The 24,098-nt window shown below is 43.9% G+C and overlaps 1 protein-coding gene across 1 annotated transcript in view; it reads left to right on the top strand.

Annotated features, from left to right (window-relative positions):
• Nucleotides 1-24,098, top strand: part of LOC126184373 (monocarboxylate transporter 2-like) — a 141,589-nt gene that overhangs the window by 93,460 nt on the left and 24,031 nt on the right. The window contains exon 5 of the mRNA XM_049926758.1: nucleotides 7,834-8,215. Within this exon, the coding sequence (XP_049782715.1) occupies nucleotides 7,834-8,215 (382 nt within the window). The remainder of the gene's footprint in view (nucleotides 1-7,833; nucleotides 8,216-24,098) is intronic.

The raw sequence follows: 24,098 nt of genomic DNA on the forward strand, positions 1-24,098 counted from the left end.
AATGAAACCACCCCTTCCGTTGGGGCGTCGATTCCCACACATTTCGTGCTCGAAAACGACAGTTCTCAGTGCTATGAGCAACAAGACGACGTTCTTGACAACGTTCTACACTGCTGCTACCCTCTGGGCGTTTCAATACTACTCTAAGGACATGGCGGAGCTGCACCCCCACTGATCGTGATCTGACCCCTCAGGAGTGTAATGCGACCACAGCTTTTGTCCCGGTATACAGGGTGGAACCAATAGGGACCATTCAAAACCATTCGACGAAATCTGAACGTGATCCGAAGCAGCAAAGGGTGTTTATGCTTTTTTAGCCCCCATTTTTCGCGCCCTCCTCTGGCGTGATGGAGGCGGGGTGCAACATTAGCATGGGCGTGAATAAAACGGCAGACTCTCTAAGAACCCCCCCCCCCCCCCCCGTTCCTAAACAACTTCGGTGCTACCGCGCTGCTTTGTTGAGCACGTCAGAAATGTACCTGTCAGAAAATTCGGCAGATTCAGCCTTGCGGCTCCTGTAGCACCTGGACGCAGCAAAGGGGGTTGTGACAACCTTCCCAACGTGCGACATCATTAACCCACCTTACATCTCACAGGTCTTCTGAGCTGAGCTGTGGCCTCCTTTGTTGTTATGTGTCGACATCTTGCTGCTTGGAGCATCGCCGACCCCGAGGGTAACGTCGCAAGGCGCCATGCTTTCGCACCATTACAGAGGAAGGTCGTAGGCCCTGTTGAGCCTAATTTCAAACTCATGCACGGCAATGGGAGACAATTACGGGGTTTCGAAGAAGTGATCCTTTAATTTTGTTACGTAGTCTGGCCATACTGTAAATACAGCTCTTTAAAGTGGGCTTTCGAAACACCGAATATTCAAGTATACCATCGCTCTCATGTATGGAATTCACATGTTGCAGGAACTCTCCGAGACAGTCCAAATCATGAGGTCAAACTATAAATGTTTCATCAGCGTATCGCCAAAATACTATTAGTTGTCACAGGAAAACTTCCTGCTGTACGTATTCGACGCCGTTCTGCTACTTTACCGCGCGAAGACGTTCGATCTGACATCGGGGAGGCGGGTTTTCACCACGGAGAGCGCTTTCAGCAGCTCACATATTTGCTGCAGAAGTGCATGCGTTCAAGTAATCAACTCATGCGCAGTGACAACTCGGCACACCCCACATGCGTCGGTGGGGTTTTAAATATGGGAACTCAGTGTACTGTCGCCAGCATAGACATGAAGATGGTCAGAAGACTACGCTGAAATATCGTGGCAACAATTTACTGACACCTGGCATTTCGCCGGGAATTTTATGGTACAATAATTTTATATGTTTTTTTTCATGTGCTATAAAAATATTATGCTGGCGAGCAAGTGACAAGTTTTAATTGTAAATCGGCCCACGGGTAGCGCAGCGATATCACTACTGGTATTGTATGCTCACAGAAAAAAGCAGCAATCGGAGTTTGAGTCTCAATACGGCACAAATTTTTAACGTGTCACAAATTTCCATCGCAGCATATAGTCCGTAAATAGCAGGAAAATATTGTCTCATTAACAAGCAATGACCAGTCACAGCACACTTGATACGCCACGCCGAATAAAGTGGAGTACTGCAACTGGACGTCCCTCATCGGCGACAGATGGCCTTTTCAGATGGCAAATGGCCGTTGTCGTGTACGGCGTGAAATGTCTGAAAGCAAATGCCCTGCAACAATCTTCGGAAGTATCCAAGCCAGAAGGGAACGCTATGGTTTGGTGAATGTTTTCGTGGCATTCTCTGCGTAATCTAGTCATCTTGAGCAGTTAAACAGAGAACCGACTCGTGGCGATAACATATTAGACCTTCTGGTGACAAACAGACCCGAACTATTTGAAAAAGTTAACGCAGAACAGGGAATCAGTGATCATAAAGCGGTTACGGCATCGATGATTTCAGCCGTAAATAGGAATATTAAAAAGGGTAGGAAGATTTTTCTGTTTAGAAAAAGTGACAAAAAGCAGATTTCAGAGTACCTGTTGGCTCAACACAAAAGTTTTGTTTCAAGTACTGATAGTGTTGAGGATCAGTGGACAAAGTTCAAAACCATCGTACAATATGCGTTAGATGAGTATGTGCCAAGCAAGATCGTAAGAGATGGAAAAGAGCCACCGTGGTTCAACAACCGAGTTAGAAAACTGCTGCGGAAGCAAAGGGAACCTCACAGCAAACATAAACATAGCCAAAGCCTTGCAGACAAACAAAAATTACGCGAAGCGAAATGTAGTGTGAGGAGGGCTATGCGAGAGGCGTTCAATGAATTCGAAAGTAAAATTCTATGTACTGACTTGGCAGAAAATCCTAAGAAATTTTGGTCTTATGTCAAAGCGGTAGGTGGATCAAAACAAAATGTCCAGACACTCTGTGACCAAAATGGTACTGAAACAGAGGATGACAGACTAAAGGCCGAGATACTAAATGTCTTTTTCCAAAGTTGTTTCACAGAGGAAGATTGCACTGTAGTTCCTTCTCTAGATTGTCGCACAGATGACAAAATGGTAGATATCGAAATAGACGACAGAGGGATAGAGAAACAATTAAAATCGCTCAAAAGAGGAAAGGCCTCTGGACCTGATGGGATACCAGTTCAATTTTACACAGAGTACGCGAAGGAACTTGCCCCCCTTCTTGCAGCGGTGTACCGTAGGTCTCTAGAAGAGCGTAGCGTTCCAAAGGATTGGAAAAGGGCACAGGTCATCCCCGTTTTCAAGAAGGGACGTCGAACAGATGTGCAGAACTATAGACCTATATCTCTAACGTCGATCAGTTGTAGAATTTTGGAACACGTATTGTGTTCGAGTATAATGACTTTTCTGGAGACTAGAAATCTACTCTGTAGGAATCAGCATGGGTTTCGAAAAAGACGGTCATGTGAAACCCAGCTCGCGCTATTCGTCCACGAGACTCAGAGGGCCATAGACACGGGTTCACAGGTAGATGCCGTGTTTCTTGACTTCCGCAAGGCGTTCGATACAGTTCCCCACAGTCGTTTATTGAACAAAGTAAGAGCATATGGACTATCAGACCAATTGTGTGATTGGATTGAGGAGTTCCTAGATAACATGACGCAGCATGTTATTCTCAATGGAGAGAAGTCTTCCGAAGTAAGAGTAATTTCAGGTGTGCCGCAGGGGAGTGTCATAGGACCGTTGCTATTCACAATATACATAAATGACCTGGTGGATGACATCGGAAGTTCACTGAGGCTTTTTGCAGACGATGCTGTGGTGTATCGAGAGGTTGTAACAATGGAAAATTGTACTGAAACGCAGGAGGATCTGCAGCGAATTGACGCATGGTGCAGGGAATGGCAACTGAATCTCAATGTAGACAAGTGTAAAGTGCTGCGAATACACAGAAAGATAGATCCTTTATCATTTAGCTACAAAATAGCAGGTCAGCAACTGGAAGCAGTTAATACCATAAATTATCTGGGAGTACGCATTAGGAGTGATTTAAAATGGAATGATCATATAATGTTGATTGTCGGTAAAGCAGATGCCAGACTGAGATTCATTGGAAGAATCCTAAGGAAATGCAATCCGAAAACAAAGGAAGTAGGTTACAGTACGCTTGTTCGCCCACTGCTTGAATACTGCTCAGCAGTGTGGGATCCGTACCAGATAGGGTTGATACAAGACATAGAGAAGATCCAACGGAGAGCAGCGCGCTTCGTTACAGGATCATTTAGTAATCGCGAAAGCGTTACGGAGATGATAGATAAACTCCAGTGGAAGACTCTGCAGGAGAGACGCTCAGTAGCTCGGTACGGGCTTTTGTCAAAGTTTCGAGAACATACCTTCACCGAAGAGTCAAGCAGTATATTGCTCCCTCCTACGTATATCTCGCGAAGAGACCATGAGGATAAAATCAGAGAGATTAGAGCCCACACAGAGGCATACCGACAATCCTTCTTTCCACGAACAATACGAGACTGGAATAGAAGGGAGAACCGATAGAGGTACTGAAGGTACCCTCCGCCACACACCATCAGGTGGCTTGCGGAGTATGGATGTAGATGTAGATGTAGATGTAGGCGCAATGGATCAACGCAAGTATGTATCCATCCTTGGAGACCATTTCCACCCATACGTACAGTTTGTCTTTCTTCAGCATGATGGCATCTACCAGCAGGACAATGCAACTTGTCGCACACTTCGTAGTATATATGGTTGGTTCAAAGAGCACCGGGATGAGTTTACCGTACTCCCTTGGCCACCAAACTCGCCAGATTTAACCTTATTAACTCTGTTGCTGCACGTCTCGCAGCAGTCCACACTGCTAGAGATGGTTACGTTAGCTGGACAGTGTGGTTCATGTCCTAGTAGTATTAAGGGAATAATTTACAAGAGGAATGATAGGCTATCATAAGTAAGCATCTACAACGGAGAAATACCTTCTAAGATTCACGGATAGCTCCAGCTGTTGTGTCAGCTACTGGGTAGTCATCACCGACACAAATAAAGAAGGAGAGAAGTTGTGATGGCCGGTGCAAGAATCCAAATCATCTGTACAAAACACCTGAAGATTAAATGAACACTTTATTTCTACAAAGAAGGGAACCATTACTTAACGTGTTGTGCCTCCTATGTGCAAGTTCACTGACAATCTATTACTAATCGCAAAACGCAGGCTCATGCTCTCGAAGTCTGTGACAGAACTGGGATCGACCAGCGATGGTCCGCTGTTTAAATCGCCGTTGACACGGGGCACTAAACTCTGTCTTCCTGGAGGTGTGGCGCTTTCTCGATGCCGTTTCGTGCCGCTGCGCTGGTAGGTGTGCGGGCGATGCCTTAGGACTGCACACCAGCCATCCAGGTAAACGAACAGGTCGCGTTTAAGTACCGGTCAAAATTCCCACAAGGACAGTCACTGCATTATAGAGAAAAGATCGAATAATACAAACAGCTACTAAGGAAGTTTTGGTAAGATTTGAGAAACGTAATGAATAACACTGCATCCCTTTTACGCTACATAAATGTAATTGAAGTAGAGATAAACATGTTGCAGGGAGTCCATTACTTGTCAAATGGTTCACATGGCTCTGAGCACTATGGGACTTAACTTCGGCCGGCTGCGGTGGTCTAGCGGTTCTAGGCGCTCAGTCCAGACCCGCGCGACCGCTACGGTCGCAGGTTCGAATCCTGCCTCGGGCATGGATGTGTGTGATGTCCTTAGGTTAGTTAGGTTTAAGTAGTTCTAAGTTCTAGGGGACTTATGACCACAGATGTTGAGTCCCATAGTGCTCAGAGCCATTTGAACCATTTTTGAACTTAACTTCGGAGGTCATCAGACCCCTAGAACTTAGAACTACTTAAACCTAACTAACCTAAAGACATCGCACACATCCATGCCCGAGGCAGGATTCGAACCTGCGGCCGTAGCAGTCGCGCGGTTCCAGACTGTAGCGCCTAGAACCGCTCGGTCACTCCGGCCGGCTCATTACTTGTCCTCGGGCGACAGACACAGGTGTGAAGGGGTTACGATGCGCGTGGTACACAATACTGCGAACCTCCCTTGTGGTGATCAGACCTCGTCGATCACAACATTGACGCTGAGAATGTCTGCCCACACCGAGCGAGATGGCGCAGTGGTTAGACACTGGACTCGCATTCGGGAGGACGACGGTTCAATCCCGCGTCCGGCCATCCTGATTTAGGTTTTCCGTGATTTCCCTAAATCACTCCAGGCAAATGCCGGGATGGTTCCTCTGAAAGGGCACGGCCGACTTCCTTCCCCATCCTTCCCTGATCCGATGAGACCGATGACCTCGCTGTCTGGTCTCCTTCCCCAAACAACCCAACTCAACCCAACTCTGCCCACACATTTCCATGCAGTGCAACATCAAGCCACTGTCACATCTGAATGCTCCACAAATTTGAATACTGCACGAAACAACTACTGGCCAAATGAAGACCCACAATGAGGCCCCTTTTAAGCTCTGTCAGGTGCCGATAATGCTCTCATGCGTGCGCACCTAATCTCCGTGTCCTTCACTGTGATCACTCAACGTCTGACGCTGTTCACGCCATTATATACCCTACCAGGCCTGGTAACAGCACTAAACGCCGACAACACTGATGCACTCGAGTTGCTGTTTTACCTTTCACAGGGAATTGCAACTCTGATCATTTACATACACGTCGATGGTGTGTATGTGTACGTAATTACATTGACAGCCGGCCACGTCTTCTGGATGCTTCACATTATTGTCAGTTAGTGTACATGTTTTTAGTGTTTTGGTGCAAGGCAGTATCAGAATTGCGAGAGATTGTGAATGTAGAGGGATCTTTCAAATTGTTTCATGATTCGTCCAGCTATTTACACTACTGGCCATTAAAATTGCAGATGATAAACCGGTATTCTTTGGACAAATATATTATACTAGAACTGACACGTGATTACATTTTCACGCAATTTGGGTGAAATCAGAGAAATCAGTACCCAGAACAACCACCCCTGGCCGTAATAACTGCCTTGATACGCCTGGGCGATGAGTCAAACAGAGCTTCGATGGCGTGTACAGGTACAGCTGCCGATGCAGATTCATCACGATACCACAGTTCATCAAGAGTACTGACTGGCGTATTGTGACGAGCCAGTTGCTCGGCCACCATTGACCAGACGTTTTCAGTTGGTGAGAGATCTGGAGATTGTGCTGGCAAGGGCAGCAGTCGAACATTTTCTGTATCCAGAAAGGCCCGTGCAGGACCTGCAACATGCGGTTGTGCATTATACTGCTGAAATGTATGGTTTCGCAGGGATCGAATGAAGGGTGGAGCCACGGGTCCTAACACATCTGAAATGTAACGTCCAGTGATCAAAGTGCCGTCAATGCGAACAAGAGGTGACCGAGACGTGTAACCAATGGCACCCCATACCATCACGCCGGGTGATACACCAGTATGGCGATGACAAATACACGCTTCCAATGTTCGTTCACCGCGATGTCGCCAAACACGGATGCGACCATGATGAAGCTGTAAACAGAACCTGGATTCATCCGAAAAAATGACGTTTTGCCATTCGTGAACCCAGGTTCGTCTTTGAGTACACCATCGCAGGCGCTCCTGTTTGTGATGCAGCGTCAAGGGTAACCGCAGCCATGGTCTCCGAGCTGATAGTCCATGCTGCTGCAAACGTCGTCGAACTGTTCGTGCAGATGGTTGTTGTCTTGCAAACGTCCCCATCTGTTGACTCAGGGATCGAGACGTGGCTGCACGATCCGTTACAGCCATGTGTATACGATGCCTTTCATCTCGACTGCTAGTGATACGAGGCCGTTGGGATCCAGCAGGGCGTTCCGTATTACCCTCCTGAACCCACCGATTCCATATTCTGCTAACAGTCATTGGATCTCGACCAACGCGAGCAGCAGTGTCGCGATACGGTAAACCGCAATCGAGATAAGCTACAATCCGACCTTTATCAAAGTCGGAAACGTGATGGTACGCATTTTTCCTCCTTACATGAGGCATCACAACAACGTTTCAGCAGGCAACGCCGGTCAACTGCGGTTTGTGTATGAGAAATCGGTTGGAAACGTTCCTCATGTCAGGACGTTGTAGGTGTCGCCACCGGCGCCAACCTTGTGTGAATGCTCTGAAAAGCTAATCATTTGCATATCACAACATCTTCTTCCTGTCGGTTAAATTTCGCATCTGTAGCACGTCATCTTCGTGGTGTAGCAATTTTAATGGCCAGTAGTGTATGATCGTGTAATTTTTTTCTTTTTCGTGTGTAAGCGCATTTTAGTTGAGTGTAGACGTTTAGGCGAGTGGTGTGTGCGCAGGCGCACCAGGTGGAGGAGGAGGGCCTGGGCGAGACGGCGGTGCTGCTGCAGACGTACCTGGGGCTCGCGTGGGCGCTGGGCTGCGCCGCCTTCGGGCTGCTGGTGGTGCGAGACTCAGTCGAGTGCCGCATCGCGCGCCAGTACCTCTGCCAGGCCGCCGTCTTCATCTGCGGGCTGTCCATTCTGGCGCTGACCACGGTGCGCGGCAGCTACCACGGATACGTGCTCTTCGCCTGGATCTACGGCATCTTCTGCGGCGGCTACCACTACTCGCTCAAGATGTACACGTACGAGCGCGTCCGGGCACGCAATTTCGCTCGCACCTGGGGCTTTGTGCAGTGCTCTCAGGCCATTCCCATCGCCATAGGCGTGCCCATATCAGGTGAGTTACTATATTCAGTGCACAAGATACTTTCGAGAAATCCGGTGAGACAGCTCATTTAATGTACGCTCAGGCTCATAAATTAAGGATAATAGCAGAATGTGGTGCCACAAAACATGGCACTACACAAAACTGGCGCTAATAGCATAGGCACATAGGGAACACACACGACACAGGTCTGTTAGTCCATGATATTGGAGATAAGTTGAGAAAACCGTCCCGAAACACACGTGCTACAAAACACCCGTTTCCTCCGCACGTACCCCGACATCAGTCTTGGATATGATCACCTTGCACACGTACACAGGCAGCACAAAGCGTTGCCATACTATGGATCAGGTGGTCGAGCAGCTGCTAGGGTACAGCGTCCCATTCCTGCACCAGTGCCTGTCGCAGCTCCTGAAGTGTCGTAGGGGTTTGAAGACGTGCAGCGATACGTCGACCGAGAGTATCCCAGACGTGGTCGATGGGGTTTAGGTCTGAAGAACAGGCGGGCCACTCCATTTGCCTGATATCTTCTGTTTCAAGGTACTCCTCCACGATGGCGCCTCGGTGGGGCCGTGCGTTATCATCCATCAGGAGGAACCCACTGCACCCCTGCAAAGGCGGACATAATGGCAAGGAAAGCATTTCTGAATAAGAGAAATTTGTTAACATCGAGTATATATTTAAGTGTCAAGAAGTCGTTTCTGAAAGTATTTGTATTGAGTATAGCCATGCATGGAAGTGAAACATGGACGATGAATAGTTTGGACAAGAGGAGAATAGAAGCTTTCGAAATGTGGTGCTACAGAAGAATGCTGAAGATAAGATGGGTAGATCACGTAACTAATGAGGAAGTATTGAATAGGATTGGAGAGGAGAGAAGTTTGTGGCAGAACTTGACTAGAAGAAGGGATCGGTTGGTAGGACATGTTCTGAGGCATAAAGGGATCACCAATTTAGTATTGGAGGGCAGCTTGGAGGGTACAAATCGTAGAGGGAGACCAAGAGATGAATACACTAAGCAGATTCAGAAGGATGTAGGTTGCAGTAAGTACTGGGAGATGGAGAAGCTTGCACAGGATAGAGTAGCATGGAGAGCTGCATCAAACCAGTCTCAGGACTGAAGACCACAACAACAACAACTGGTGCAAAATGAAGTCCCGATACACCTGACCGGTTACAGTTCATCTGTCAAAGACATGCAGGGGTGTACGTGCATCAATCATAATCCCACCCCACACCCTCAAACCACGACCTCCACACAGGTCCGTTTCAAGGACATTAAGGGGTTGGTATCGTGTTCCTGGTTCACGTCAGATAAAAACCTGGCGAGAATCACTGTTCAGACTAGACCTGGACTCGTCCGTGAATATAACCTGGGACCACTGTTCCAATGACCACATACTGTGTTCTTGACTCCAGGCTTTACGGGCTCTCCTGTGACCAGGGGTCAGTGAATGCACCTTGCAGGTCTCCGGGCGAATAAACCATGTCTGTTCAGTCGTCTGTAGACTGTGTGTCTGGAGACAACTGTTCCAGTGGCTGTGGTAAGGTCCAGAGCAACGGTACCTGCTGTACTCCGTGGCTGTCTGCGGGCACTGATGGTGAGATATCGGTTTTCTTGTGGTGTTGTACACTGTGGACGTCCCGCACTGTAGCGCCTGGACACGTTTCCTGTCTGCTGGAATCGTTGCCATAATCGTGAGATCACACATTGTGGCACACAGAGGGCCCGTGCTACGAACTGCTGTGTTTGACCAGCCTCCAGTCGCCCTAATATTCTACCCCTCATAACGTAATCAATATGTGTTCTTTGAGCCATTTTCAACACACAGTCACCATTAGCACGTCTGATAACGCCTGCACACTTACTCGCTGCACCGTACTCTGACATACACCAACACACCTCTGCACATGTGGACTGTTGACAGCGCCACCGTGAAACGACCGCAGGTCAAATGACCGCATGGTCATACCCCGATGTGCTTTAAACCAGCAAACCACTCACCAGAGCGTTGTTTCACCATGTATCAGCATTATCCTTAATTTATGAGCATGAGTGTATATTACATTCCACGCACTGAGGATGTTAGCTTCATTTCGCAAACAAATCGTTGCGTCTAGACCCTATTAACGAGGGAATTGCGAAAGTACGAGCTGCATTCAAGTTCTAAGGCCTCCGATTTTTTTTCTAATGAACTACTCACCCGAAATCGATGAAACTGGCCTTACTTCTCGACGTAATCGCCCTGCAGACGTACACATTTTTCACAACGCTGGCGCCATGATTCCATGGTAGCGGCGAAGGCTACTTTAGGAGTCTGTTTTGACCACTGGAAAATCGCTGAGGCAATAGCAGCACGGCTGGTGAATGTGCGGCCACGGAGAGTGTCTTTCATTGTTGGAAAAAGCCATAAGTCACTAGGAGCCAGGTCAGGTGAGTAGGGAGCATGAGGAATCACTTCAAAGTTGTTATCACGAGGAAACTGTTGCGTAACGTTAGCTCGATGTGCGGGTGCGTTGTATTGGTGAAACAGCACACGCGCAGCCCTTCCCGGACGTTTTTGTTGCAGTGCAGGAAGGAATTTGTTCTTCAAAACATTTTCTTAGGATGCACCTGTTACCGTAGTGCCCTTTGGAACGCAATGGGTAAGGATTACGCCCTCGCTGTCCCAGAACATGGACACCATTATTTTTTCAGCACTGGCGGTTACCCGAAATTTTTTTGGTGGCGGTGAATCTGTGTGCTTCCATTGAGCTGACTGGCGCTTTGTTTCTGGATTGAAAAATGGCATCCACGTCTCATCCATTGTCACAACTGACGAAAAGAAAGTCCCATTCATGCTGTCGTTGCGCGTCAACATTGCTTGGCAACATGCCACACGGGCAGCCATGTGGTCGTCCGTCAGCATTCGTGGCACCCACCTGGATGACACTTTTCGCATTTTCAGGTCGTCATGCAGGATTGTGTGCACAGAACCCACAGAAATGGCAACTCTGGAGGCGATCTGTTCAACAGTCATTCGGCGATCCCCCAAAACAGTTCTCTCCACTTTCTCGATCATGTCGTCAGACCGGCTTCTGCGAGCCCGAGGTTGTTTCGGTTTGTTGTCACACGATGTTCTGCCTTCATTAAACTGTCGCACCCACGAACGCACTTTCGACACATCCAGAACTCCATCACCACATGTCTCCTTCAACTGTCGATGAATTTCAATTGGTTTCACACCACGCAAAATTCAGAAAACGAATGATTGCACGCTGTTTAAGTAAGGAAAACGTCGCCATTTTAAGTATTTAAAACAGTTCTCATTCTCGCCGCTGGCGGTAAAATTCCATCTGCCGTATGGTGCTGCCATCTCTGGGACGTATTGACAATGAACACGGCCTCATTTTAAAACAATGCGCATGTTTCTATCTCTTTCCAGTCCGGAGAAAAAAATCGGAGGCCTTAGAACTTGAATGCACCTCGTAAGTTTCGTCATTGTTTTTGAAAGCTTAGCTGGTACACCAGGCGACACAAACAGACGCCATATGAATCCACACCCATTGCTGGTTCAAAGACGGAAGGGGTTTCAGCAGAGGAGGAATGACACATTCGCAGAGCGCTGAAGAACGGAGAGTAACAACAGATCGGCGTGCCAGAGGTTATTCGTGTACACGTCACGATGGCAGACAGAAGCGTAGTAACAGCGTGGTCGCCAATGAAAGAGCATACTGTTATCCAGTATGAGTGGGTGCGTGGGACCAGTGTGGCTGTCATCCATGAATGTCTACAGACCGTGTACAGCGAAGAGGTCATGTCTCGCCAAATGGGAGATGGGATCGCTCGGTCTACAACCCCGATCTTGCCATATCGGACATGCACCTGATCCATGCATTGAAAGCAGCTCTGTCGGCACGTTACTTCCAAACCAATGCTGCGGCGAAGCAGACTGTATGACAATTCCTTGCATTGCAGGGCACCGAGTTTTACCAGAATGGTTTCTTAAAACTGACTGCACGCTGCGACAAATTTCTCAATGTCGGTGGCGACTGTGACGAAAAAGTTTGCAAGGTGTATAGTCGTGATGCGATGGTGTATTTCTTTTTACCCATAAAGTTTCCTTTTGAAAAACAATGACGAAACTTAGTTTCGGAACGTCCCTCATAGTCACTGAGAACATACGACCCAGCCATGAGCAAAACATTTCTTGCTATCAGCAAAAAACGCTTTAGAAAAAAGTAACTTGCGGAAAACAGTGTGAGAATAACAAATAATTACAAACCTAATATTTCTTAATGACTCTTTGATGAGCCGTGAAGTTGATATCACGTATAGTGTGATTCGATCTGGATATTAACTGGAGCTTGGTGTTCTATGACTTGACGTTAACATGTGAAGTTACGCTGTCGAAGTGAACTAGGCTGTCATTAAATTATATTCAGAAGCTGGTGCCCTACATTCAGATGATACTTGCCAAAAATCATGTTGCACCACCGTCAGCTACTATGAAGAATCTCAGTAATAGCTACCAGTTTTTGATCATCACAAATCATTATCAAGCAAAGAAGGTTTTTCAAACACATTATTTGTGTGTATGTCTGCATGACGCTAACAACACTCTACATAATGTTAAAAACGCAAATTGAAGTTCTGAACGATTATACTTGAAATGTAGGCATTGTTCATAAAATTGAACGTCATCAATTGATAAAATGGTAAAATGCACTGTCTTGACATAACAGTTAACATGCAGAGTGTGTGTGTGTGTGTGTGTGTGTGTGTGTGAGAGAGAGAGAGAGAGAGAGAGAGAGAGAGAATGAGAAAGGGGGGAGGAAAGAAGGAAGCGAGGAAGGGCATCTTCAGTTTCGTTTTGAGCCGTTTCTTATTTAACTCCCTGGCATTTCCATCATGATAGAACACAGATTTGTTGCACTTAACTGTATTCTTGTTTAGTATTTCCTCTCATCCACGTATAACATTCTGCTTGAAGTAAATTATGTCAGTTATTAGTTTCTGTGGAGAGATGTTACTGTGCTTAAATGGAAAACAATAAAAGTGTGTCTTGCTCAAAGCTGCATGCTGAAATTACATTATTGTCAAGAAAGCATGTGCGTGATCGCGAAAATAAAGCCAGGTCACATTCGTTTAGAGTTGGATTTGAAGTAAGTCGAGATCTATTCGCTTTTAAAAGTAAAGAACACAAAGAGGAAGTGCTCACAGATTAACTGGATCAACTAGAATTGTATACTAAATGAACTTCTTACTTGATTACATTGTACGACCATAGTTTTAGGTTGAGTCGCTGGGAAGGGCCACTTTCTTGCTCATCTCGTACGTAATTCGGAGCTGGTGGACGGAAACGGCACCAGTGTAGCTCAACACATTCTGACGCAAGTTAGCCCTCTGTAAGCGGTACTCTCTGTGGTCTGTGGATACATTCATTGACTTCTATTTCCCACAACCGGACCTTAATACAAGTGACAATGACCGGTACCAGAATACCAGGTTTCCGACACAGACAACATGTTAGCATAAGACAACATTTGACTTCTGTTATGCGGTTGTCGCACTGTACCAAGATTTGTAGCGTCGCCTTGAGAGTCGAGTACTGAGTGATTATTTATAACATAAAAACTGTTATTTTCAACCATTTGCACTATCAATAAAATGAAATTAGAAAAACATAAACAATATTATTCAAGTCGCCGTTCCGGTAGTATTATTATTATTAGACTAGAATGAATTTAAAGATTTCAACAGCAAAAAAGAGAAATTCCCTTCTGACGTTCTACAAGAAAACATTTAGCATAAACTGTGTCTTTGGGCTACAACCATGACGTAGTTACTGTCAACCATTCCACGGCATGGCGATAGGAATGACAAGTGGCCACCACTTAAATTAACCATGCCTAACACGTTAATAACAATGCCAACCCTGGGCCGAAGGCTAAGATGAAGATGAAGGGTAGGGGGGGGGGGGGGGGGAGAGAAAGAAGCTAACAGATGAATTACAAATAAACTCGCAACTAGTGGCGAAAGCCAACTTTCCCTAGAGACACCTTCAGTTTGTTAAAAACATTAGCTGCTGAATAATAAGTAAATCTAACTAAGCCCCTATTGAAACAGTTATGTAATTTTACCATCAAATAAACTTCGTATGAGTGATAAAGAAAACTCCGAGACCTATCTTGCTGAATAATAAGGCGATTTCCAAGTTCACTGAAAGAACCAAATTTTTCAATGTAAGTGAAATAAGCAGAATTACGTTTGTGTAGTGAACTTTTCCTCACCGTAACGCTTCATTAGGAAGCTAAATGTTTGTGACACCTTTGATAATCATTATCTGTGAGTTTTAACATCAGTGACAGCGTACACTCTCTCAAATATATTTTACACGTATTGTCTTGGACATACGTAATAGGAAAAAGGTACGGAACCAAAGCATCAGTATCAGACGTTAACCAGATCCGCCTGCATGCTTAAAATCTCATCAAGTGTATACCAGTCGGCGAAAATCAGAGCGTTCACATTTGAATCCATATTGTTACGAGCAAGTTCATACCACCTTAAATCTGTTAAGGGGCGTAGGATGTGAAACGGGCCGACTTGGAGCACGAGAGGCACCACAGGACATTTTAATTTACACTGTCTATACTTTTACAAATAAATTCATAAAACTTTGTTAGCATGACCAGGAAGGATTCAGGATTCAGACTCATAGCAGAGGAAGTTCAAAAACTTAACAAAACAAATTTTTTTTACGTGTGAAATTTTATCATTTTTTCACTTGGTATTGGCTGCATTTGTTGCTGTAGGTACACTTTTCTTCATAAGTAAGAGAGATTCTTCGATGAATTTTGCACAGCATACAAACCATACTTACAGGTGTATGAAACTCTAGAATTTCCCATATCTGTTAAAAACTGTGGTAAAAATTGAGATAATAAACTATAAAATTCGAGTTTCCTCTAAACACGAAGTTTAAAACGTAACAGCCCATTCATTTTTCCATAGATAAAATAAATTCTAGAGTTTCATACACCTGTAAGTATGGTTTGTAAGCTGTGCAAAATTCATCGAAGAACCTCCCTTACTTATGAAGAAAAGTGTACCTATAGCAACAAATGCAGCCAACAGTAAGTGAAAAAAATCATGAAATTTCACATTTAAGAAATATTATTTTTTCGTGTTTTTGAACTTCCACTGCTATGAGTGTGAATCCTGAATCCTTCCTGGTCATGCTGACAAAGTTTTATGAATTTATTTGTAAAAGTATAGACAGTGCAAATTAAAATGTCCTGTGGTGCCTCTCCTTCTCGAAGTAGGCCCGTTTGACGTCTTACCCCCCTTAAGATCATTCTTGACCTAATATCACAGCTGTAACGCATAGTTAATAGGATCTCTTCAGACAGCGGTAGCAATACCGTAAATTTGTTCAGAGTTCTCGCGATACTGGCGTCGAAACGCAACTTTCTGGCATGCAGCCAGCGTTACGGGGCATGCTGCGGAGCAACGCAATCTGTTAGCAACGAAGCGTTGTCGTGAGAAGCTAAAAAACTATGGATGATATTCAGTATCTATTTGTTTTATTTTTACGTAGGTCCTAAGTCACTGTTAGTGGCTTTTTAACTTCTGCCATACAGAAAAAAGTTGAAGGACCCATAACGGGACTTTATTCTCGTACTTTCCACTGCGCAACAGTTGGCTCACGGCAAATTCATTTTGAAATTAAGAAGTTTTTTTTATTATTCTAGATCAATAGAACCCCCCGAGAGAGCTCTTAAATAACTTTCTGGTTCATTAATGAGCTCGGGAAATCGTAACCCACTTTCAAAGCTGTATAACGAACTGTGCTTTCCTATTTGGATGAGTAACCCGAATAAAACATGTGCTGTTATGAATTGACTATCAAACTAGATGAACAGATTTGGAAAATATTTAGCTGATCTATTTCTCAGTAGGTTTTCTGATTATATGAAGTAAAAATCCAACAAAAGTACGCATTGACTTGTAATAAATATGGAGTGTTCCACTTTCTAAGCAGTGGTTCACACAGGGCATGTCCAATATCTAGTAGCGCCTCAGCCGGTCCTCCACATACGGATCCGAATTAATCTCTAACTAAGTTGATCGTTTAGAAAACAATACGTTCTGCTGCATAGACATATTATATTGTCTAGTAAACCTAAATTCTTTAGAGTTATTTGCATGCTGATCGCTTTGTGTCGCGTAACAATCACGACAATTTTTAACGACACTGCTGTGACTCGACAATAGCTCTCGGTGGCGCTAGTGGATGTTGCTCTGGTGATGATGATGCTGCACGGTAAGTGTCATCTTCTGGTTTCGTAAAATTGTATGACAGGCCAGATGACACGCTGAATGTCACAACAGGGCAATAACGCTTATGCTAGATTCATTTAAACTAAGAGAAACTCACAAAACACCACGACGATAAATTGACACACCATATTATTTGCCGCATCGCGGATTACATATTCGTTGTACTGTTGTCTCAAAATAATAATTTTCTCTGTTTCCTATACAGTTCGTGAGAGAATTATGTCGACGAGGTTCGCATATAGAGTACTGTAACGAAACGTGATCCACAATATCATATTACCAGGGGCACGTCTACCTCTCTATCTCTGCTGGCTTATTTTTAATGTGTGAGATCAAGTCCTACAAGAACTTTCAATTTCACTTTTCTACATTTATGTCGGGCTATCTTAATCATTCCGTATGTTTGTTAATTAATGTCTGTTTTGCCGATCCAGTGCAGCATTTCACCCACGAAGGAAGAAAACGAGTCGTTCTTCTCAAAGACGAAAGTGATCTGGGATTGATTAAACCAACTTCAGTTCAGATTTTTAGCTTACAGCCTCAACATTCTTTTTCAGCTCTAGCTTGGGTAATTCTTCATTAGTCAGAGATGATAATCAGGAGTGACGAGAGAACCAACTGTTATTCGAGTGTTATTAGTGTGTAAGTTACATCAGTTATCCGTTCACACATCTCCCTGCAGCTGGCCTGAGAAGCAACGAAATACTCGCTGAACAAATGCTTTTATTTCGAGGGTAACGTATTTTATCTCTTATACATAATAAAACGTTTTCTCACTCTTTTCAGATTTCAGTTTGACTCAGCTAAATAAGTGATAGCAATCAACTGGAAACTACTAGGTTCCAAAAGTTTCATTTTGAACACAGAAAAACCGCGATTGCCATTTGCAGGAAATTACTCCGAATGAACAGTTATCTTGGTAACAAGTGTACCAACTGCCTTGCATTCAGTACTGTGATTGCATTAATTTTTTCCCAATCTTTCTACAAAACTATCGATATCGCCTTGATGTTATTATGGTTCTTTTTTTTACCACTCATCATTAAAAGCTTCCAGTACGTCATCTGAGGCCTTTTTCTGATGTACATAATTATTTTACTTGAAAATCGAGACAAATAACTTCATCTCATTTCGTAGTGATCTAATGTAGTTTTGACTGCTTGGCAGGAAGATTCGAGTTTAACGGGACACTGGAGACAGGGCAGGAGTTAGGAATGGAAACTATCAATGGGGGAAGGAGTTGACTGCGTCTTGCTGGGGTAACTATCCTAGTATATACCTAAAGTGATTCAAGCGATAACAAGAACCATAATCAGGATGATCGGACCTTGCTCGTCGCGAAATTACAGTTTCTTGAACCATGACCCAACTCGTTTGGTAAAAGTGTATGAAAAACTCCGGCTCTTGTAAGTTTAGTTTGCAGATGAATAGGCATACATATGGCTGATTACCGGATGGTGGTGAAATTTCACCACGAGCAACACACTGATAATTGTAAGATATAATGCTCTAAAATCGGAATCTCCTGCTACAACTACACTAAAGCCACGATTTCATTCGGCTAACTCCTTTATTTGCGTGTATTTAATGCATTCAGAAAAAGTTGCGCGTTCTGAAATCTTCTATCACTCAATGTTATGTTAATGCTATCTCAATTCAAAACTGGTATTAATCGGCATAAGAAATTCACCTTCAGTAGAAAATGAACATTGAGGTAACTTTCTAAACATATGTACTTGGAAGTATTCTGTTCACATTTTCATCCAATGTAATGTGTTTCAAACAGTGCAGCGTTAGATAGTGATTCTTAATGATTCAGAAATAAGAGCGAAGTGGCACATGATTAAAACGCAGTACTAACACATGGCTCGAGCAGGTACGGAGTATCGTCCTACCCTTCCCCTCGTAGTTTTTTCGTAATTAATTATTTTTCGATTTCTCCTTTGATACTCCTTGTATGTAGCGTAGTGCTTACTAGTACCTGAAATACTTCATACGTACCCAGCAATAAAAGGGAATGAATGAAGGAAGATTATGGTCTACTATCCCCTCGAATTGGACAACGATGGAGAAGGAAATCAGCTGTGACCTTTCCAAAAGAACCAGACCAACATTCACCTTCACTGATTTAGGGAAACTTCTGAAAATTTATGTCCGAGTGACCGGATCGTGATTTGAAACATGCTCCTCCGCAAGTTTTGTGGGATTTATAGCGAACGTGGAAGTTTCTGTTGAACGGAAACGACTTTGGAATAGATTAACAAAGGAGGAGACTCCGAATCATGTATTTCGTTAAAGAAAGGTAACAGGTAGACTTGATGCCTAGAAAATTTTACTATATGAAATGTGATACGAATTTGATTTTATTACAGAAAGAGTTTTTCAATATTTGTCATACCATGTGCGGAAACTGGTTTCTTGCGCAGGAAATAAATGTTTTATAATCTTGGCTAATTGCAATTAATGCCACAGCATTACTTACACTTTATTATCTCTTATGTAAACTATTTTAGGCAACTTTGCGCATTCAAAAAGTATTTTGTGAATCCAGAAAAGGGCATTCATAATGGTGCGTGGCGTCATTTCGCAAACTGCGCATTGGCCGTTGTTCAAGCGTCTCGTAATTACAATTTCATCCCTGTACATATATCCCTCATCTGATTTGTAGCTCATAACATAGGTCCATTCAAAAGAAAATGCTTCATTCACTCAGTGAACGTGAAGGCACGACAGGAAATCGTTTTTTGCATCGACAACACTTTCTTAACAATTATGTATGAGGGTATGCAGTATACGGTGGGTCCATTTCAATAGGTTTCTTGTCGTAGAACACTAACATCCGAAAGATAAACCCCACATTTCTAATTTTAACTGACAGTCTTCCTTATATGTCACTCCTTGCTAGCACAAATCTAGAACCTCTGGTCGTAATGTGTTATTCATTGGTAGACACTATAGTATAGTTTTCGTTTCCTTGTTTCCTTTACTTTTATTTTGTTTGGTTTTGTCTTAGCAACTGTAAAATAACTAGCGGCTCGTTCCACAGCCAAGTAGATTTTTGCTCATTTGATCCCACGGTCTCTCATAAAATGAAATAAATAAACAAAACCCTTTGAACTTGAATTATACTCAAAGACCAATAACAATTAGTTATTGCACCCACTCTGAACGAATATCAAAAATATTTCGGTTTTTTGTTGTTTCTCGAAATCAGTAAAAGCTAATGTTAGGCTTGGTTTCCGTGATAACGCGAAGGCTGGTTCATTCTATAATGACCTCACTGTCAGTGAATTGTTAAACAGTAATCTTCCTTCCTTCAAAGATTTGAATCAACGCTAGAGATCTCTCTCACGGTTTTCGTTAATTTTAAATATTCATATTGAACCTGAACTCCATCGACAAAAATTCGGAGGTTAGCGGGGGTAATCAATGAGTATTTCGCTATACGAGACCCGAGGTCTTCGTTGGTTCGTTAGAGTAATATTGTAATTACGATTTGCCGGGGTCTTACACCAATTACCTTTCTTTCTGTAAAAAGATCTACACTGTAGTGAAAGAGGCTATAGTATTTAATTCCAAAATTGTAGAACACTAAACACACAATAATGCAACAACTCTCAGGAGAAATACGTACACGTTTATCGCTGCGGGAACAACTCAGAATAGCATCGACGTGCTGCTCTACCGCTTCTTTCAGTGGACCCATACACGAGAAGCATATCTGCTATACCATTTTTCTTAATTTAATGGCTTTCGGGACGTGACCATGCAGTCACCTCGATAGTGTGCTGTAAAGTATGACGATACGAACGTGAGGACAACACAGCACCTAGTGGCCGAGCGGAGGAAACGGCCAACTCTTCATTAGTAAACCTATACATACTGCTCTGTGTCAATGAGTGAATGGAATAAGTTTGTTTACAAACAAGACATACACTGCGCATGGCGTTGCCATTAACACTATTGAGGAGATATTTTTCAATTTTTGAGTACTGTACAGCAGTAAAGATAAATGGGGGTAAGAAATCATTCGAAATGCAACTACTCTGTAAAGAGCCACCGGGCGACATGGGTTCCTTATACCGAAACTCCGAAATTTTGTCGATGGAGGTAGGGTTCATCCTACACGTAAATGTGTATGTAGTCAGTGAGTTCATTCGTCGAAGCCTCCGGTGACGGGGTACACTACCGGTCGAAAGTTTTCGACAGCTATGGATTTGTGGTTAAAACAGAGATTCCGTTTTGAATATTCTGTCATATCCATGTTCTGATAGTAAAACAAGTATAAACATGTAAAGCCCTATTGCCTGTGTTGTATATCTGACTGGTTGTTCGCATCCACTTTCGCATCGTATCCGCGATAACACTGACGCACCCTTACCTAAGGCGATTCTATCTGAATAGGTCTCATTCCTTCTGATGTCTGTGTAACAACTGGTTCGCATTAGTTTACAATACATTGTGAGTTCATATCAGTGTGTTTGTGTAGCTGATCAGGTTCGTATCATATTAACTATTAATGAGACGGAAGCAGGACACTGGAACTGAAAAACGTGCTGCAATTGTAGCTCTGCATCAGGAAGGTTATTCTAATAGGACAATAGTAACGAAAGTTGGCGTAGCTCAATCTACAGTGGTGTGTACATTCCAGCGGATCAAGAGAACTGTGCCGATGCAAGTATTTCGCGATCTGGAAGACCCCGGGTAACATCATACAGGGAAGATGAGTTTATACAGGGTGTTTCAAAAATGACCGGTATATTTGAAACGGCAATACAAACTAAACGTGCAGCGATAGAAATACACCGTTTGTTGCAATATGCTTGGGACAACAGTACATTTTCAGGCAGACAAACTTTCGAAATTAGAGTAGTTACAATTGTCAACAACAGATGGCGCTGCGGTCTGGGAAACTCTATAGTACGATATTTTCCACATATCCACCATGCGTAGCAATAATATGGCGTAGTCTCTGAATGAAATTACCCGAAACCTTTGACAACGTGTCTGGCGGAATGGCTTCACATGCAGATGAGATGTACTGCTTCAGCTGTTCAATTGTTTCTGGATTCTGGCGGTGCACCTGGTCTTTCATATGTCCCCACAGAAAGAAGTCACAGGGGTTCATGTCTGGCGAATAGGGAGGCCAATCCACGCCGCCTCCTGTATGTTTCGGATAGCCCAAAGCAATCACACGATCATCGAAATATTCATTCAGGAAATTAAAGACGTCGGCCGTGCGATGTGGCCGGACACCATCTTGCATAAACCACGAGGTGTTCGCAGTGTCGTCTAAGGCAGTTTTTACCGCCACAAATTCACGAAGAATGTCCAGATAGCGTGATGCAGTAATCGTTTCGGATCTGAAAAATGGGCCAATGATTCCTTTGGAAGAAATGGCGGCCCAGACCAGTACTTTTTGAGGATGCAGGGACGATGGGACTGCAACATGGGGCTTTTCGGTTCCCCATATGCGCCAGTTCTGTTTATTGACGAAGCCGTCCAGGTAAAAATAAGCTTCGTCAGTAAACCAAATGCTGCCCACATGCATATCGCCGTCATCAATCCTGTGCACTATATCGTTAGCGAATGTCTCTCGTGTAGCAATGGTAGCGGCGCTGAGGGGTTGCCGCGTTTGAATTTTGTATGGATAGAGGTGTAAACTCTGGCGCATGAGACGATACGTGGACGTTGGCGTCATTTGGACCGCAGCTGCAACACGGCGAACGGGAACGCGAGGCCGCTGTTGGATCACCTGCTGCACTAGCTGCGCGTTGCCCTCTGTGGTTGCCGTACGCGGTCGCCCCACCTTTCCAGCACGTTCATCCGTCACGTTCCCAGTCCGTTGAAATTTTTCAAACAGATCCTTTATTGTATCGCTTTTCGGTCCTTTGGTTACATTAAACCTCCGTTGAAAACTTCGTCTTGTTGCAACAACACTGTGTTCTAGGCGGTGGAATTCCAACACCAGAAAAATCCTCTGTTCTAAGGAATAAACCATATTGTCCACAGCACACTTGCACGTTGTGAACAGCACACGCTTACAGCAGAAAGACGACGTACAGAATGGCGCACCCACAGACTGCGTTGTCTTCTATATCTTTCACATCACTTGCAGCGCCATCTGTTGTTGAAAATTGTAACTACTGTAATTTCGAAAGTTTGTCCGCCTGAAAATGTACTGTTGTCCCAAGCATATTGCAACAAACGGTGTATTTCTATCGCTGCTCGTTTCGTTTTTATTGCCGTTTCAAATATACCGGTCATTTTTGAAACACCCTGTATGTGTACAGAGTAAACGCCAGAGGACTCGTACTCCACCTAAAATTCCTCGAGGAAGTAAATGGAATGCGGGCAGCTCCAATCTCTGTCTCAACAGTGCAACGCTGTCTTCATGAATATTGTTTAAAAAGCTTCGTATCGGCCAAAACACCTTCATTAAGCAAACAAAACAAGGTGAAACATTGCTATGGGCACTGTAACATAACATCTGGAGCGTGCAGCAATAGCCCAAGGTGTTTGTTTGAAGTATACGGAAACAATTGTCGAATATTTGTTCGTCGATTTCGTAGAGAACGTATGAAGATTGTGTGTGACGCCAACGATGAAGCATGACGGAGGGTCGGTCTTGGTGTGGGGATGCTTTGTGAGTGATAAGTCAGTTATTTAGTGAGTATTAATGGAACATCAAAGAAGGCAGGATATCACAGCAGACTGATCATCAATTCAGTTCCATCTGCCAAGACACTTATTAGTCGTGGGTTTGTTCCGCAGGAGGATAATGCTCCCAAACGTGCTTCTAAAGTGTGCAAAGCGTATTTCAATGGAAAAGAGAAATTTGGGGAACTGAAGAATTTTGGTGACGTCATTCACCTGACTTAAATCCCACTGAACTCGTATGGGATTAACTTAATACGGATATCAGAAAATTGAGGTCATCTAATGTTGAAGTCTGTGGAATAATTTGCAGACGTGTTGCACTGTAATAACTACAAAAACACTAAAAAATGTTTTCTGCAGAATGCCAAGAGTCGTGCAGCTGTTCAGAGGGCAAAGAGTGGATACTTTGAAGAGGCTAACAGCTAAACCATATGTGTTGTACTTAACGATAGTGAGAGAAAATACTTATTTTGTTCATTTGTTTAGTTTGTGCAATATGTTCGTATATTGAAATAAAGTATATAGTTTTGACCGGTATTGCATATGGTTCACACATCAGCAGCAGACATAAGGATAACGTAGCGGTGCTTAGAAAACGTGACAATAGAAACAAAATCTGTCTTTTCTTCCTGCTATGCATACTATACAGCTGTCGAAATCATTGTGTCAACCCGGTGCAGGGGTGTGCGACGCTGATTGGCTCTCCCAGGCGCCCAATTACGCGAAAATTTTCCATTGTTCCCTGTGATAAGGTGGTGTATCACTGAGGTCGCGCCGTGATACCGAACTATAAGTTACACATAGATAACCATAATGCAAAAATGAAATATGTATCACACTGAACATAGTAATTAACTGGAAGGAGCAGTTATTCTACGCAGAGAAGCAAATGGGTGCTGACAAGTTTAT

This window comes from Schistocerca cancellata, chromosome 4 (assembly GCF_023864275.1).
Source record: "Schistocerca cancellata isolate TAMUIC-IGC-003103 chromosome 4, iqSchCanc2.1, whole genome shotgun sequence".
NCBI classification, from domain to species: Eukaryota; Metazoa; Arthropoda; class Insecta; order Orthoptera; family Acrididae; genus Schistocerca; species Schistocerca cancellata.